Here is a 17,413-nt window from a genome sequence, read left to right on the forward strand (position 1 = left end):
CGGGGAGGAAGTAGAAGGGGCCAGAAAAGGGATAGAGGGAGCGCAATAGGGGAGAGAAGAGAAAGAGATGCAGAGAGAGGGGTAAGAGAGGCGGCAAGAGAGAGGAGGAGGGGAGGGAGAGAGAGAAGACAGCGATCACAACAGCTGAAAAAGGAGGGTGTAGGAGGAGAAGGCTTCTCTGTAGATTTGAAGGGAGCGAGTGAACAAATGGTTTCCAGTGATGTCGAAAGAAGAAAGGCTGAAGTACTGGTGGGTGCAGCCTCAGAGATACAGATGAATAAAAAAATGCTTCGGCGAGACAATATCGCAAACATCACTATCTCATGACGCAGTCTCATCAGCTGTGTCAAACAGACAGCATTGCCATTCCGTGTAGTTTATTAATAATATTTTACAGTGCAGGGCCACAGCATATAATTACATTCTACAAAGTCAAAGAGAAACATGCACCTTTAACTATGACAGACACACACAGATTACACAGGTGATCCTAACATTATAGGTGAACTTTCTCAAGGATGTTTATTGGACATTAAGCACTTTCAGGTCAAATTCTCTCTGCACAATTTTAACTGAGATGTTAAGCGTCAGTATGCTAACAGTGTGCATGCTAATTCACAGCATTGTGTGACTAATACTGCACCTTAGCCTCAGCTTAAGAGTTGCAAAGAGTAAGGAACACATTTTAACTTTTGAGTTAATGCTTCTTACTCTTCTGACGTAAGATAGAAGGTTTTTCATATACGCCACCCTGAACCTTGTTTTAAATTCATTCACAGGATGTAGGCGTTGCAAGATCCTTCCCTAATTGCCCTTGAGAAGGTGGTGGTGAGCCGCCTTCTTGACCCGATGCAGTCCATGTGGTGTAGATACACCCACAGTGCTGTTAGGAAGGGAGTTCCAGGATTTTGACCCAGCGACAGTGAAGGAACGGTGATATATTCCAAGTCAGGATGGTGTGTGACGTGGAGGGCAACTTGCAAGTGGTGGTGTTCGCCTGCGTCTGCTGCCCTTGTTCTTTTAGGTGGGTTTGGAAGGTGCTGTTGAAGCAGCCTTGGCGAGTTACTGCAGTGCATCTTGTAGATGGTACACACTGCTACCACTGTGCGTCGGTGGTGGAGGGAGTGAATGTTTAAGGTGATGGATGGGGTGCCGATCAAGCAGGCTGCTTTGTCCTGGATGGTGTCGAGCTTCTTGAGTGTTGTTGGAGCTGTACTCATCCAGGCAAGTGGAGAGTATTCCATCACACTCTGACTTGTGCCTTGTAGATGTTGGACAGGAGTCAGGAGATGAGTTACTCGCCACAGAATTCCTAGCCTCTGAACTGCTCATGTAGCAACAGATGTTCTATGGCTGGTCCAGTTAACTTTCTGGTCAATGGTGATCCCCAGGATGTTGATGGTGGGGGATTTAACGATGGTTGCCATTGAATGTCAAGACTCCTTTGTTGCAATTTAACAAACAACAGCCACATTCAAATGCTGAGACACAGTGCCAACACACTGGCCCTCAGGACCTCACTCAAGATGCTCTCAACTCATGCTTGAATTATTGAGTGCTGGCAAGCAATTTGAGCACAGGATGATCCTACCATCAACTACTGTCAAAGCAGACAAGGAATCGAACATGGAACATTGCTCCTCTGTATGAATGGACTCTACATTGGACAACACATTTATCAAACCGAGCTGTCAGAGATCAAGTTAAGATGTGATTTACATTTGGTAAAGATATATTAAATGGAAGACATTCTGACCAATCTTGCTTTTCACTATCCGTTGAGGAACACTAATCAAGGCCACTGGTTTGTAGTTTTCACAGAAAAAAAAAGTTGAAGGCCTGGAATACAATTCCCAAAACCATGGCAACAAGCCAGGAATCCCATACAATAGAAACAGAATTTAATTTATCTTGGTAAACCAGCAGCCCTATTCATTACACTCAAAAGAGGCTCTTAACTCTCTCTTAGCCTCTAATAATTGACCAAACATAATACAGTGAGACAGTGGCTAAACTACTATAACAACTTGTATTTATATAGTGCCTTTAATGTAGTAAAACATCCCAAGGTGCTTCACTGGAGGGCTATCAGACAAAATTTGACATCGAGCCACATAAGGAGATATTAGGGCCCAAAAGCTTGATGACAGAGGTAGGTTTTAAAGAGCATCTTGAGGAGGAGAGAGAGGTAGAAAGGCGGAGAGGTTTAGGAAGGGTTTTCCAGAATTCAAGGCTGAAGGCATGACCACCAATGGTGGAGTGACGAAAATCTGGATACATCAAAGTTAGCACACCAGTGTCACAGATCCAGTGTCAGGGGTGCGAGGTCTAATTTACAACTGCTGGCAGCAAAAGTTAATTCCAGTGTCAGCTTGATTCAGGTCGATGTCGCCTGTTTGTTACTGAGAGTGAGCTGCTCTGGTAGATGTACCACCTTGAAGATGAGGTGTTAGGTCCAGGCCCTGACTGGCTGTTGGGTTGGATGTAAAAGATCCCATGGCTCTGTTTGACTTGCAGCCAGTTCTCCCGGGCCAACATTCCACCTTCAACATACAACAGTGACTACACTTCAAAAGCGCTTCATTGGGTATAAAGCACAGTTGGACATCCTGAGGCGGTAATGCGCTATATAAATGCAAGCTCTTTGCCTACCATGCTTCCAAAGGTGCAGGCATTGAAAACTCTGGACTATATTCTCCAATGGGTCTGCTATATCCCTTGCAACTTCTGTTCCACAAAAGCTATCCTCGCTTGGCCACCTGGGCTGCATTCTAAACAAGTCATTGAAAAACTGCAAATGCACAAAGTGGGCTAAATACAGATCCTTCACATGACCACACTTTGAAAAAAAAGTTGCCAGCTTCCGACACCAACTGTTCCCTTAGAGCTCTTAAAGTGCACAAACAGCCTCAAATTCTGACTGCAGAGGGCTTCCAAATTTGAAAGCCAATCCGCAGCTTGGCCACGTTGGGTTTGTTTTTTTTGTTTCTTCCTCTCCTCTCTCCACCCCCCACTGCCCCCACAGTGTGCTCCAGCTGGGTGTCCGTTCCCTCCGGCATAGGGTTGCCAACTCTGTTTGGCCATCTTCCTGGAGGTTTCAATACACCACCAACTGCCTCGCCCCAGCAAAACAGCCTTTTCACCCTCATCTCCAATTCCTTTTATAACTAAGAACTCCAAAGAATTTTTTTTTTTTAAAGCAATTATTTGTAGGCCTCCATGATTTTTTCTCCTGGGTTTTGCTTCATGCAGTGTCCAGGAGATTGGTCTTTAATACCCAGAGATTCTAGGCCGATCCTGATGCCCTACTCCAGTACCTCAATGAAAGGGGGAGGCTATTCTTGTCATAGCTTCCTAGGTTGTGAGTGCCAGCAGGCAGTTCGACTGCTGATGGGAGGAGGGAGTAGGGAAAGGGACCACATCTGGAGTACTGCGTACAGTTTTGGTCTCCTTACTTAAGAAAGGAAATTAGAAGCAGTTCGGAGAAGGTTCACGCGACTGATTCCTGGGATGAAGGGATTATCTTATGAGGAAAGGTTGGACAGGTTGGGCCTGTATCCGTTGGTGTTTAGAAGAATGATCCAATTGAAACATAAAAGATCCTGAGGGGACTTGACAGGGTGGATGCTGAGAGGATGTTTCCCCTTATGGGAGAGACTAGAAGTAGGGGACACAGTTTAAAAATTAGGGATATCCCATTTAAGGCAAAGATAAGGGGACATTTTTTATCTCTGAGGGTCGTTAGTCTGTGGAATTCTCTTCCCCAGAGAGCAGTGGAGGCTGGATCACTGAATTTTTTAAGGCTGAGTTAAATAGGTTCTTGATTGATAGGGGAGTGAACGGTCACAGTTGCTACATAATATAGCAAGTAGACAGGAAAGTAGAGTTGAGGCCCCAATCGGATCAGCCATGATCTTATCAAATGGCAGAGCAGGCTCGAGGGGCCGAATGGCCTACTCCTACTCCTAATTTGCATGTTTGTATAACCCATAATCCACACAGATTGGGGTTGCTAACTCCTCAAGGAATGGCCTGGAGTCTCCGGCAATTGCAGAGTTATCTCCAGGATACTGTACGAGCAGCCTCCAGGAGATAAACAGTAGTGGGAATTCAAAATAACTGTGCTCTTAAAAATTCTCTTGAAACACTTTCATTACAAAAATATTGGAAATGGAAAAGAAAAAGGCTGCTTAACTGGTTGAAGGCTGTAGGTTATGTGTTAAAACCCCCAGGAATGCCTCCAACCGGAAATGGCAACACTTACCACACACTTTCTAGTTGGCCATGGGATCAGGAGCAAGATCCCCATTAGATTTAATCCTGTCTAGATCAAATGGCAGAAGGAGAGGGGGATGCAGAAATGGAGAACTATTGCATGCCCGGCTGAGATCAACAAACTAAATACAGACTTGGAGATCCAGTCATTACTAACTAATGTTATTTACATTAATAACATTAACACATTGCCATCTACGATATTCCATTCTGGGTTAAAGTCTCTTATGCGACAGCAGACAGGATGGCATTGATAATCTGTGTTCACTTGCCTTGTGTTCTTTTTCTTCTCTTAAAACCCTTGGTAGAAGCGGAGAGGCTGAGCTCGGTATAGAGAAATGATGTCGATACAGTAAAGTCTGTAAATGTCGTTATTGCAAAAGAAGTGTTTTTTTTTCAAAAAAGAAAAAGAGCGTGAGTTTCGTGATGCCCATCGCATTCGCCGATGTCAGCCCCTGCTGCAGCTGCTTGTACTGCTGCCACTACTGCTGCTCCCGCTGCTGCACCTGTCTTCATAGATTGCGATCTCAATCTGAAGAGAGAGCCAGGTTAAGGAAAACAGACCACGATGGAGATCGAAGGCGGCAGGCCAACTTGAGAAGGCTCTCAATCACCATACAGGACCATAGGACTTGGCAGCAGGAGTAGGCCATTCGGCCCCTTGAGCCTGCTCCGCCATTCAATAAGATCATGGCTGATCCAGTTGTGGTCTCAACTTCCCGTCTGCCCCCCATAACCCTCGACTCCCTTGTCTATCAAAAATCTATGTAAATCAGCCTTGAATGAATTCACTGACCCAGCCTCCACTGCTTTCTGGGAAAGAGAATTCCACCGACTAACAACCCTTTGAGGAAAATTATCCTCACCTGCTTAAAAGGAAGACCTCTCCATATGGGAACCTCGGCTTCATTAACAAGGAGGACAAAAGCAAGAGAATTATTCTAAACCTTTAGAATCAACAGTAATTTACAAAAAGGAACTGGATAAATACATGAAGCAGAAAGATTTATGGGGAAAGCATTATGGGGAAAGAGCAGAGGAAATGGGACTAATTGTATTGCTCTTTCACAGGCATGATGGTCCAAATGGCCCGTTTCTGTGCGGTATCATTCGATGATGAAGGAAGAAAGATTCTGTATTTATTTGGGGCTTTCACAACCTCATGCCCCACTCCAGAGGCTTGAGCACAAGATCTAGGCTGACACTTTAGTGCAATACTAAGAGAGTGCTGCACAGTCGGGGGTGCCGTGGGACATGAAAGCTGCTTCATAAGCAAACGTTTTGCATCTTGAGCCACTAGACCCTGTTCAATCAGGAGCTGCTACTGTCGACCTGTGTGCTTTTAATCGATAACTCACTTTCTGCGTTAGTTTTCCTTAGCCATTTGATAAATTAGATTCTTCAGATCCAGAAAACCCGATCCCTTTTTTGACGGGTTCACAACCCCACCCTCTCACCACACATCCTTTAATCTCTTTCAAAGGAATTCCCTTTATATCCAATTACTCCAGTTCCACTAATGCAGCTCTGTAAACTCGAGTTATGAATAAGTTTCAAGGTTCTACCCAGTGTCCTGGCTACCATTTACCCCTCAACCCACACCACTAAAACCCGATGACGTTACTGTTTGTGGGATCCTGCTGTGCGCAAATTAGCTGCTCCATTTCCTACATTACAACAGTGACTACACTTCAAAACAAGTACTTTGTAAAGGGCTTCGCGACGTCTTAAGGTCGCGAAAGATCTTTTTTCTCTGTAGAAGCTACTTCTGTTGTCCGTTTAATGGCCTTGACTTAATCCATAATTCATTTACTCTCTGAAATAAAAAATACCCTCCCACCCAACTTCCCTACCGAATCCAACTTGACTCATTTTGTCTTATGTGTCCTCTGTGCTTTGAGCCCCTCATTCCTTGGGACTAGAACCTTCACCACTCTAAGAAACATGGCTGTGTCGACTTTGTCAACTGGAAACTTTAAAAAGTGGGTCTCCTCAATGTCTCTATTTTCCAAGCTTCCTTAATTGTACCTTGTATTTCAAACCCTAACATTCAGAATCAACCTCTGTCACTTGCTTCTCTTCCATTCAAGGGTAGTAGTACCTTCTCTATGATTAGGTGACCCTTGCAGTAGTCCAGATGGTGCGTGGACGACTCCTTATAGAGCAACAAAGGAAGTTTCTTTTTATTCATTCTTGGGATGTGGGCATTGCTGGCAAGGCCAGCATTTGTTGCCCATCCCTAATTGCCCTTGAGAAGGTGGTGGTGAGCCTCTTTCTTGAACCGCTGCAGTCCATCTGGTGGAGGTACACCCATAGTGCTAAGTCTATATGGGGTGATTGGTTTGGGGGAGGTGGTGGGGAAACATATGTAAAATGCTAATATGACTGACCGAACTGGATGGATGGCTTGACAATTCAGAAACACATCATGGCCCTATGAAGAATACAAAGGCAAACTCAGGGAACTGGGGAAATGGACATACAGCTTTCATATACATAGAACTTAGAGCACAGAAAAAAAGCCATTCAGCCCAACAGGTCTATGGCAGTGTTTATGCCCCACACAAGCCTCCTCCCACCCTGCTTCATTTCATCTTAACATATCTCTCTATTCCTCTCTCCCTCATGTGCTTATCTAGCTTCCCCTTAAATATCTCCAAGCTATTCACCTCAACTACTCCACAAGGTACCGAGTTCCACATTCTCCCCGCTCTCTGCTATATAAGTTTTTTCTGAATCCCCGATTGGGTTTATTAGTGACTATCTTATATTTGTGGCCTCTAGTTCTGGACCACTCCCACAAGTGGAAACATCTGCTCTATGGCTATCCTACTGAACCCCTTCATTCTCTTAAAGATCTCTAGAAGGTCATTTTTTTCTTCAGAAAAGCGCTCCTGCCTGTTCAGCCTTTCCGATAAGTAGATCCTCTAATTTCTGGTATTATCCTTGTAGATCTTTTTTGCGCCTTCACTTGTGTCTTGATATCCACTTTTCTATAAGATAATGAAGAGGTTCGACAGCCTAGGCATAGAGATGTTTCAACTTGTAGGGGTGTCCAAAACTAGGGCTCATAAATATAAGATGGTTACTAATAAATCTGTTTGGGAATTCAGGAGAAACTCCTTTACCCAGAGAGTGATTTGAATGTGGAACTCGCTACCACAGGGAGTATTTGATTCATTTAAAGGAAAGCTAGATAAACACTTGAGGGAGAAAGAAATAGAAAGGTACACTAATAAGAGTTGAAAGAGTGGTTGAAGGAGGTTTGTGTGGAGCATAAACACCAACACAGACCAGTTGGCCTGAGTGGTCTGTTTCTGCACTGCAAACTCGATATCTAGATCCACACTGCCACCGATGGAGGCGACATTAGCAGTTGAATTTGCCCTGAAGCATCAGACCCAAAAGAAACCCATGAAAGGATACGACTCGTAGACCCCGCTCAATGGGATCTGTAACCAACAATCCTCGGGGGGCATAGATTTTCTCATTTTGTTCTTGAATGTATTTAGAAATCTTCTTCAAAACCTAAAAAAAAAAACAAAGAAGCGAGTATATCAACAATGCCAGTGGTGCAGTTGCCTAAACTCGAGTGCTACACTAGTTAAACAGTTGTCGGTGAACCATGACAAGGCAACAGAGCCTGGTGCCCACCGTGGCTAATTAAAAGCACAGTCAATCCAGAGTTACAGGTAGGAAAGAAACTGAGGTGTCATAAGAAAACATTTCTTTATATACGCAGCAAGTAGTTATGATCTGGAATGCGCTTCCTGAAAGGATGATGGAAGCACATTCAACGGTAACTTTCAAAAGGGAATTGAATAAGAGGAAACATTTGCAGTGCCATGGGGAAGGAGCATGGGGGACAGGGAGTAGAACTAATTGAATAGATCTTTCAAAGAGCCAGCCCAGGCAAAATGAGCCAATTTTTTTTTATTATTCCTGGGGATGAGCGACCATAATATGATAGAATTCTTCATCAAGATGGAGAGTGACGTAGTTGATTCTGAGACTAAGGTCCTGAATCTTAGTAAAGGAAACTACGAAGGTATGAGGTGCGAGTTGGCTATGATGGATTGGGAAATGTTACTTAAAGGGATGACGGTGGAAAGGGAATGGCAAACATTCAAAGAGCGCATGGATGAACTGCAACAATTGTTTATTCCTGTCTGGCGCAAAAGTAAAATGGGAAAGGTAGCCAAACCATGGCTTACAAGGGAAATTAGAGATAGCATTAGATCTAAGGAAGAGGCATACAATTTCGCCCGAAAAAAAAAGACCTGAGGTTTGGCAGCAGTTTAGAATTCAGCAAAGCAGGACCAAGGGATTGATTAAGAAGGGGAAAATAGAGTACGCGAGTAAGCTTGCGGGGAACATAAAAACTGACTGTAAAAGTTTCTATAGATATGTGAAGAGAAAAAGATTGGTGAAGACAAATGTAGGTCCCTTACAGTCAGAAACAGGGGAATTTATTATGGGGAATAAAGAAATGGCAGACCAACTAAATGCATACTTTGGTTCTGTCTTCACAAAGGAGGACACAAATATCATTCCAGAAATGTTGGGGAACACAGGATTTAGTGAGAGAGAGGAACTTAAGGAAATCAGTATTAGTAGAGAAATGGTGTTGGGGAAATTGATGGGATTGAAGGCCGATAAATCCCCAGGGCCTGATAATCTACATCCCAGAGTACTTAAGGAAGTGGCCCTAGAAATAATGGATGCATTGGTGGTCATCTTCCAAGATTCTATAGACTCTGGAACAGTTCCTACAGATTGGAAGGTAGCTAATGTAACCCCACTATTTATAAAGGGAGGTAGAGAGAAAACAGGGAATTATAGACCAGTCAGCCTGACGTCGGTAGTGGAGAAAATTCTAGAGTCCATTATCAAAAATTTTATAGCAGAGCACTTGGAGAACAGTGGTAGAATCGGACAGAGTCAGCATGGATTTCTGAAACGGAAATCATGCTTGACTAATCTACCAGAATTCTTCGAGGATGTAACTAGTAGAGTTGATGAGGGGGAGCCAGTGGATGTGGTTTATTTGGACTTTCAGAAGGCTTTCGACAAAGTCCCAAATAAGAGATTAGCATGTAAAATTAAAGCGCATGGGATTGGACGTAGTGTATTGTGATGGATAGAAAATTGGTTGGCAGACAGCAAACAAAGAGTAGGAATAAACGGGTCTTTTTCTGAATGGCAGGCAGTAACTAGTGGGATACCGCAGGGATCGGTGCTAGGACCCCAGCTATTCACAATATATATTAATGATTCAGATGAGGGAACTAAATGTAATATCTCCAAATTTGCAGATGACAAAACTGGATGGGAGGGTGAGTTGTGAGGAGGATGCAGAGAAGCTTCAGGGTAATTTGGACAAGTTGAGTGAGTGGGCTAATGCATGGCAGATGCAGTATGTGGATAAATGTGAGGTTATCCACTTTGGTAGCAAAAACAGGAAGGCAGATTATCTGAATGGCTATAAACTGAGAGAGGGGAATATGCAGCGAGACCTGGGTGTTCTCAAGTCGCTGAAGGTAAGCATGCAGGTCCAACAGGCGGTAAAAAAGGCAAATGGTATGTTGGCCTTCATAGTGAGAGGATTCGAGTACAGGAGCAGGGATGTCTTGCTGCAATTATACAGGGCCTTGGTGAGGCCACACCTGGAATATTGTGTGCAGTTTTGGTCTCCTTATCTGAGGAAGGAGGTTCTTGCTAAAGAGGGAATGCAGCAAAAGTTTACCAGACTGATTCCTGGGATGGTGGGACTGACGTATGAGGAGAGATTGAGTCGGTTAGGTTTATATTCGCTGGAGTTCGGAAGAGTGATGGGGGATCTCATAGAAACCTATAAAATTCTAACAGGACTAGACAGGGTAGATGCAGGAAGGATGTTCCCGATGGTGGGGGAGTCCAGAACCAGGGGTCATAGTCTAAGGATACGGGGTAAACCTTTCAGGACTGAGTTGAGGAAACATTACTTCACCCAGAGAGTGGTGAGCCTGTGGAATTCGCTACCACAGAAAGCAGTTGAGGCCAAAACACTGTATGTTTTGAAGAAGGAGTTAGATATAGCTCTTGGGGGCGAAAGGAATCAAAGGATATGGGGGAAAAGCGGGAACTGGTTACTGAGTTGGATGATCAGCCATGATCATAATGAATGGCGGAGCAGGCACGAAGGGCCGAATGGCCTACTCCTGCTCCTAATTTCTATGTTTCTGTTTCATGGGATGTGGGTGTCACTGGCCAGGCCAGCATTAGTTGCCCATCCCTAATTGCCCTTGAGAAGGTGGTGGTGAGCCACCTTCTTGAACCGCTGCACTCCATGTGGGGTAGGTACACCCACAGTGCTGTTAGGAAGGGATTTCAAGGATTTTAATCCAGCGACAGTGAAGGAACGATGATATAGTTCCAAGTCAGGATGGTGTGTGACTTGGAGGGGAACTTGCAGGTGGTGGTGTTCCCATGCATTTGCTGCCCTTGTCCTTCTAGGTGGTAGAGGTAGCGGGTTTGGAAGGTGCTGTCAAAGGAGCCTTGTTGAGTTGTTGCAGTGCATCCTGTAGATGGTACACACTGCTGCCACTGTGCACCGATGGTGGAGGGAGTGAATGTTTAAGGTATGTACTGGTTTTATACAGAGACCGTCAACAGGTGAGCTGAGTTCCCAGGAAGGATGGTCGAGGCCGAGATGCTGTAATGAGCAGGTGGTAGAATTTGAAGGATGAAAGTGAAATGGGCCAAAGGGCTTTCTTCATTCCGATCTTCTGAATCCCAGACACTTCACAAGTCTGTCTTTTCCTCTGACCTGCAAAGCATTTAAAACTCAAGCCCAGGGTCAAATTTTCTACAGTGTTTTTTTTTAAAAAGCTCAGTGTCACTCAACCACGGCTGCTTGATTTATCTCCTCTCCTACTTTCACATCTCCCACATTCTACCCTCTGTAAACTTGAGGTCATCCAAAACTCTGCTGCCTGTGCCCTTACTCGCACTAAGTCCTGTTCACCCACCACCCCTGTGCTCATTGACCTACACTGGCTCTCGAGCAAGCAACACTTTGATTTTAAAATTCTCATCCTTCTTTTCAAATCCCTTCATGGCCTCGCCCCTCCCTATCTCTGTAATCTCTTCGAGTCCCACAGCCCTCCGAGACATCTGCACTTATTTAATTCAAGCCTCTTTAGCATTCCCGATTTTTAATCACGCCACGATTGGCAGCCGTGCCTTCAGCTCCCTAGCCCTATGCTTGGAATTCCCTCCCTAAACCTCACCACAACTCTCCCTCGCTTTGCTCCTTGAAGATGGTCCCTAAAACCTACCTCTTTGACTAGGCTTTAAGCCATCTGCCTGAATATCGTCTTATGTGGCTCGGTACCTGATTTCTGCGAAGCTACTTGGGACATTTTATTATGTTAAAGGCGCTATATAAATAAATGTTGTTGTTTTTGGGGATGTCCTGGATTCACTCAGGTCCCCACAATAAGACAAACCAATTATACTCAGATGCAGCAAAGCAAGGCAGAACCACAAAACCTTCCAACTGAACAGGGAACCATCAGGAACGTACAGAGATGTGTACTGCCTGTGCCAAAGAACAAAAAGAGGCGTGGTCCATTTCTATCATGCCAATGAACATTTGGCATTAATTGCTACGGCAACCATCCATCATCGGTTAAATAGAGCTCATCTTCCAGGAAAATATTATGACACGTTGGCTGCTGAACAGCTGCGCTTTGGTAAGCAAAGTATTAGAATGAAGAAAAATTAATTGATACGTTTTGAATCGAGGAGCAGACACTTGTACCAAACATCCCAACCATTTTGAAAAGGTAAATTATATGTTTTAATCCTTCATCTGATTCTCAGTCTACAACAATAACTTACATTTATATAGCACCATTAATGTAGTAAAACATTACAAGTAATTAGACATGAATTAATACATTAATGATTTTGACGTGAATATAGGAGGTATGATCAGTAAGTTCGCAGATGACACGAAAATTGGTGGTGTCGTAAATAGTGAGGAGGAAAGCCTTAGATTACAAGACGATATAGATGGGCTGGTAAGATGGGCAGAGCAGTGGCAAATGGAATTTAATCCTGAGAAGTGTGAGGTGATGCATTTTGGGAGGACTAACAAGGCAAGGGAATATACAATGGATGGTAGGACCCTAGGAAGTACAGAAAGTCAGAAGGACCTTGGTGTACTTGTCCATAGATCACTGAAGGCAGCAGCACAGGTAGATAAGGTGGTTAGGAAGGCATATGGGATACTTGCCTTTATTAGCCGAGGCACAGAATTTAACAGCAGGGAGGTTATGATGGAGCTGTATAAAACGCTAGTTAGGCCACAGCTGGAGTACTGTGTACAGTTCTGGGCACCACACTATGGGAAGGATGTGATTGCACTGGAGAGGGTGCAGAGGAGATTCACCAGGATGTTGCCTGGGCTGGAGCATTTCAGCTATGAAGAGAGACTGAAAAGGCTAGGGTTGTTTTCCTTGGAGCAGAGGAGGCTGAGGGGGACATGTTTGAGGTATTCAAAATTATGAGGGGCACTGATAGGTTAGATAGGAAGAAACCCTTTCCCTTAGCGGAGGGGTCAAGAACCAGGGGGCATAAATTTAGGGTAAGGGGCAGGAGGTTTAAGGGGGATTTGAGGAAAATAATTTTCACCCAGCGGGTGGTTGGAATCTGGAACACACTGCCTGAAGAGGCGGTGGAGGCAGGAACCCTCACAACATTTAAGAAGTATTTAGATGAACACTTGAAACGCCATAGCATACAAGGCTACAGGCCAAGTGCAGGAATATGGGATTAGAATAGTTGGGTGCTGGATGGCCGGCACAGACACGATGGGCCGAAGGGCCTGTTTCTGTGCTGTGTAACTCTATGACTAATTGACACTCAGCTAAAGAAGGGAGACAATAGTTCATGTTACTAAAAACTGAGGAAAGAGGGAGGTTTTAAGGAGTGTCTCAAAGGAGAATAGAGCAGTGGAGGGCTGAGAGGTTTAGGGAGGGAATTTAGAGTTTAGGACTTATGTACCTGAAGGCTTGGCCACTAATGGCACGATGAAGGAATTAGGAAATGCACAAGAGGCCAGAATTGGAGGAACACAAGAGTTCTCGGAGGCTTGTAGGGCTGGAGGAGGTGACAGAGCTAGGGAGGAGTGAGGCCATGGAGGGATTTGAACTCGAGGATGAGAATTTTAGACTTGAGGTGTTGGTGGATAGGCAGCCAGTGTAGGCTTTCGACGATGGGAACTTCACGTCGGATGTGGCCAAATTGGAATATCCATGCTCGCGCCTCTCATTGGATGGGACCAAGTACTGTAACCATTCTGGAGTCTAACAGCTCATCCTATCAAGGAGAGATCCCTTAGTATTTGCCATTCACTGATGCACGGGTCTTGTAAGAGTGTTGCTTCACATTCTGTTGAGAATTCTATTGATGCACTGGCACTAAAACCAACAGAAAATGTGCCAAAGGAAATGATCCCACCTGGAACCTGAATGAAGACCCTAAAGGAACATTTATCCCTCAGAAGGATATGTTGATCGGGTGAGATGAAGTAGGGTGGGAAAAGGCTCATGTGGAGTATACACAGACCAGTTACGCCAAATGGCCTGTTTCTGGGTTGTAAATTCTATGCAAGTGTTTAACCTCCTTACTATTCTTAGAGTCTGATCACCCTTTTGAAAAAAATACATCTAACCGTTCTAAAATTTCAGCAACGCCTGTTAGTTCCATTCATCGTATGAGAAACAAAGCCAAATCTGGACTCCCCTTTAATCTTTTTCAATCTCTTAGCCAGGTTCTTTCCGACTGACCTATATTACATTTGGTTTTATTCTGGACTTAAAACTCTCCCTTTCAAAATAAAAGGGGAAAAAAGAAAGTTCACATGCAGATTGTATTGTCATCAACAATGGTCATCTGTTTTCTGAAGAAAGGTGAGACGCTGTAAAAAAAAACAAATGGGCTACTTTTCACCCAGTGCCACGGCCTCTTGTGTCCTACAGTAGGTCACAACGTGCCAACAGGCCTTCTCCTGTAACTGCTTATTAAAGTAACTGGAACAGCTCCGAGAATATCAACAGTAAAGAGCAACTCAGCTGTGACCACCAAGTAGCACGGGTTTCTTAGTGTCTGGTGTCCTGCATTAACAAACTCCATTTCATGGTCACCACATTTTGGAAAGGATGTGAGGGTCGTTGAAAGGGTGCAGAGGAGATTTACCAGAATGGTTCCAGGGATGGGGGATTTTCGTTACAAGGTTAGGGGTTGGAGAAGCTGGGGTTGTTCACCTTGGAGCAAAGGAGACTGAAGGGGAGATTTGATTAGGTGTACAATATTATGACAGGCTTAGAGAAGTTAGACAAGGAGAAACTGCTCCCATTAGCTGATGGTACAAGAACCAGGGAACACAGACTTAAGATTTTGTGCAGGAGATGCAGAAGGGACGTGAGGAAGAATATCTTATGCAGGAAGTGGTAATGACCTGGAACTCACTGCCTACGGGGATGATGGAAGTGGAGCCGATCAATGATTTCAAAAGGAAATTGGATGGGCACTTGAGGGAAATGAGCTTGCAGGGCTACGGGGATAAGGTGGGGGAATGGAATGATCAAATTGCTTTACAGAGAGTTGGCATGGACTTGATGGGCCGAATGGCCTCCTTCTGTGCTGTAATGACTCTATGACTCCATAATAAGGACAGGCTCTCCAGCGGCCAGACGTGAAGTATTCAGATGACATTGCCAGGGCTACGGGATACAGCACAAACCCAACTGGGTATCAATCATCAAGCATCTGCCTGTCTCTAGGGCCTCCCCCTCTGTCATGTGAGCTTCTCAGCCTAGTTGCCCGTGTTGCATTGTAACCCCTGCCTGCATGGATAACCCTGTGTTTCTGTCTCCCCATGAGGAATGGGGTAGAAAGGGAGGGAAGAAATGTATAAGCTTCTCCCCACCTGGACCCAAGGCAGAATCAGAAACCAGTGCCAGGGGATCCAAGATGCAACCCCAATCCAATTCTAAGGCAATGCAGTAGTACCAATGACTTCACCACTGGCAACCTACTCCACACAATGGAGAAGCCCTCCATCAAAATAAGATATAGTCAGGAAGAACTCAGGTAAGGTAACTAACGGGGAGTTCAGATTGTCTAAACCTGCATAACATGATACTGGGTATTTACGGACACCTTAAGGACATCCCCCCTCCATCTCTTGCTCAAAACCTTCAGTCTGTGTCCCCTAGTCCTTGTGCCATCAGCATTAGATGTCCTTTTATTCCAGGTGCCCTTGTTTGCAAAATGTTCACTGCATGTACGGTAAAAAATTTTCAGCAAAATGGGGAACTGCACCGAGCAAACATTCAATCCCAGAGATAGAGCGGTTTCTCTGACGCTTTGTACGCTGGGTAAAAAGCTCGCCATTCCACAAAAGCCATTTCTTTCACAAAACCCGCTGCCACCTCACGCTGACCAGTGTACAATGACCTCATAAGAATCTTGGAAGCAGAGAGGAAGCAAGCTGCAAGGGGGCAAAGTTCAGATACAGCAGCTTTGCAACAGGCTACGTTCTGTGCTTTGAAAGGTGCACTGAAGGCTGTCCACAGTGTTTAGTTTGTGAGTGTCCATCATTTCAGGGTGCCCCTGGTAGATTTTACTTCACAAGTTATTTAGGCCTCGCAATGAGTGCTCATTTTTTTGCAAATGTTAATTATACATCGATCCTGAACTGTAAGCACCAGACTTCTTGTCTTCAGGATTTTCCATTTGGTGTTTAAGTTGTAGGGCTATGGGGAAAGAAAGTGGGACGAATTGGATAACTCTTTCAAAGAGCCAGCACAGACACAATGGGCCGAATGGCCTCCTTCTGTGCTCTTAAAAGTTTATGATACTATGAAGGGACATTAGTTCTGGGAACAGAACACTTTCTCACTCCGGAAATCCACTGCCAGGACCAAGGGTTTGCAAGCCAGGTACAACACAGCCAAATACAGAAAAAAGCTCCCTCTGCACTTCCCCAAAATACCTCAGCCCTAACCTCAAGAGTGCTCCCCCCAGATTCCCCCCACTACAGTCCCTCTGTGACATCTTTGCGGAACGGGCTCAAGGCATGAAATGACCTACTCCTGTTAAGGTGGAAAGGATGCACTGAAGACTGTCTGCAGTGCTTAATCTGTGAGTCTCCGTCCTATACTGTTATACTGCTCAATCAGCAGGCTCTCTGTACAATACTCTCTGTACAATACTCTCTGTACAATACTTGCCAAATCAGTGTCAAATTGGGGACATGCCCTTTTAGAACTCATTAAAGACTAAATTTATAATTGAGTCTAACAACCAACAGAGGACACTGCACTGGGCTGGATCCGAAACCATTTTGAAATGTTGAATGGCCAGCATCTAAAGCACAGCAGCACTCAGTCCCCGACTCATCATTCAGTCCCCTCCACTCAGTCCCCCACTCACTATTCAGTCCCCTCCACTCAGTCCCCTCCAATCAGTCCCCTACTCACCATTCAGTCCCCTCCACTCAGTCCCCCACTCACTATTCAGTCCCCTCCACTCAGTCCCCTCCAATCAGTCCCCTACTCACCATTCAGTCCCCTCCACTCAGTCCCCCACTCACTATTCAGTCCCCTCCAATCAGTCTCCCACTCACTATTCAGTCCCCTCCACTCAGTCTCCCACTCACTATTCAGTCCCCTCCAATCAGTCCCCTACTCACCATTCAGTCCCCTCCACTCAGTCCCCCACTCACTATTCAGTCCCCTCCAATCAGTCCCCTACTCACCATTCAGTCCCCTCCACTCAGTCCCCCACTCACTATTCAGTCCCCTCCAATCAGTCCCCTACTCACCATTCAGTCCCCTCCACTCAGTCCCCCACTCACTATTCAGTCCCCTCCAATCAGTCCCCTACTCACTATTCAGTCCCCTCCAATCAGTCCCCTACTCACTATTCAGTCCCCTCCAATCAGTCCCCGACTCACTATTCAGTCCCCTCCAATCAGTCCCCTACTCACTATTCAGTCCCCTCCAATCAGTCCCCCACTCACTATTCAGTCCCCTCCACTCAGTCCCCCACTCACTATTCAGTCCCCTCCAATCAGTCCCCCACT

The 17,413-nt window shown here is 45.1% G+C and overlaps 1 protein-coding gene across 4 annotated transcripts in view; it reads right to left on the reverse strand.

Moving 5' to 3' along the window:
• Positions 1–362: 362 nt before the first annotated feature.
• LOC137380777 (golgin subfamily A member 7B-like) overlaps positions 363–17,413 on the reverse strand; it is a 29,454-nt gene continuing 12,403 nt past the window's right edge. For all 4 annotated transcript variants that reach the window (XM_068053122.1, XM_068053123.1, XM_068053125.1 and 1 more), the window contains 2 exons: positions 7,702–7,803; positions 363–4,807 (listed from right to left, as the gene is read on the reverse strand). In XM_068053122.1, the coding sequence (XP_067909223.1) occupies positions 4,724–4,807; positions 7,702–7,803 (186 nt within the window). In that variant the 3' untranslated portion in view covers positions 363–4,723. The remainder of the gene's footprint in view (positions 4,808–7,701; positions 7,804–17,413) is intronic.

The sequence above is a fragment of the Heterodontus francisci genome, chromosome 20, assembly GCF_036365525.1.
Source record: "Heterodontus francisci isolate sHetFra1 chromosome 20, sHetFra1.hap1, whole genome shotgun sequence".
NCBI lineage: Eukaryota > Metazoa > Chordata > Chondrichthyes > Heterodontiformes > Heterodontidae > Heterodontus > Heterodontus francisci.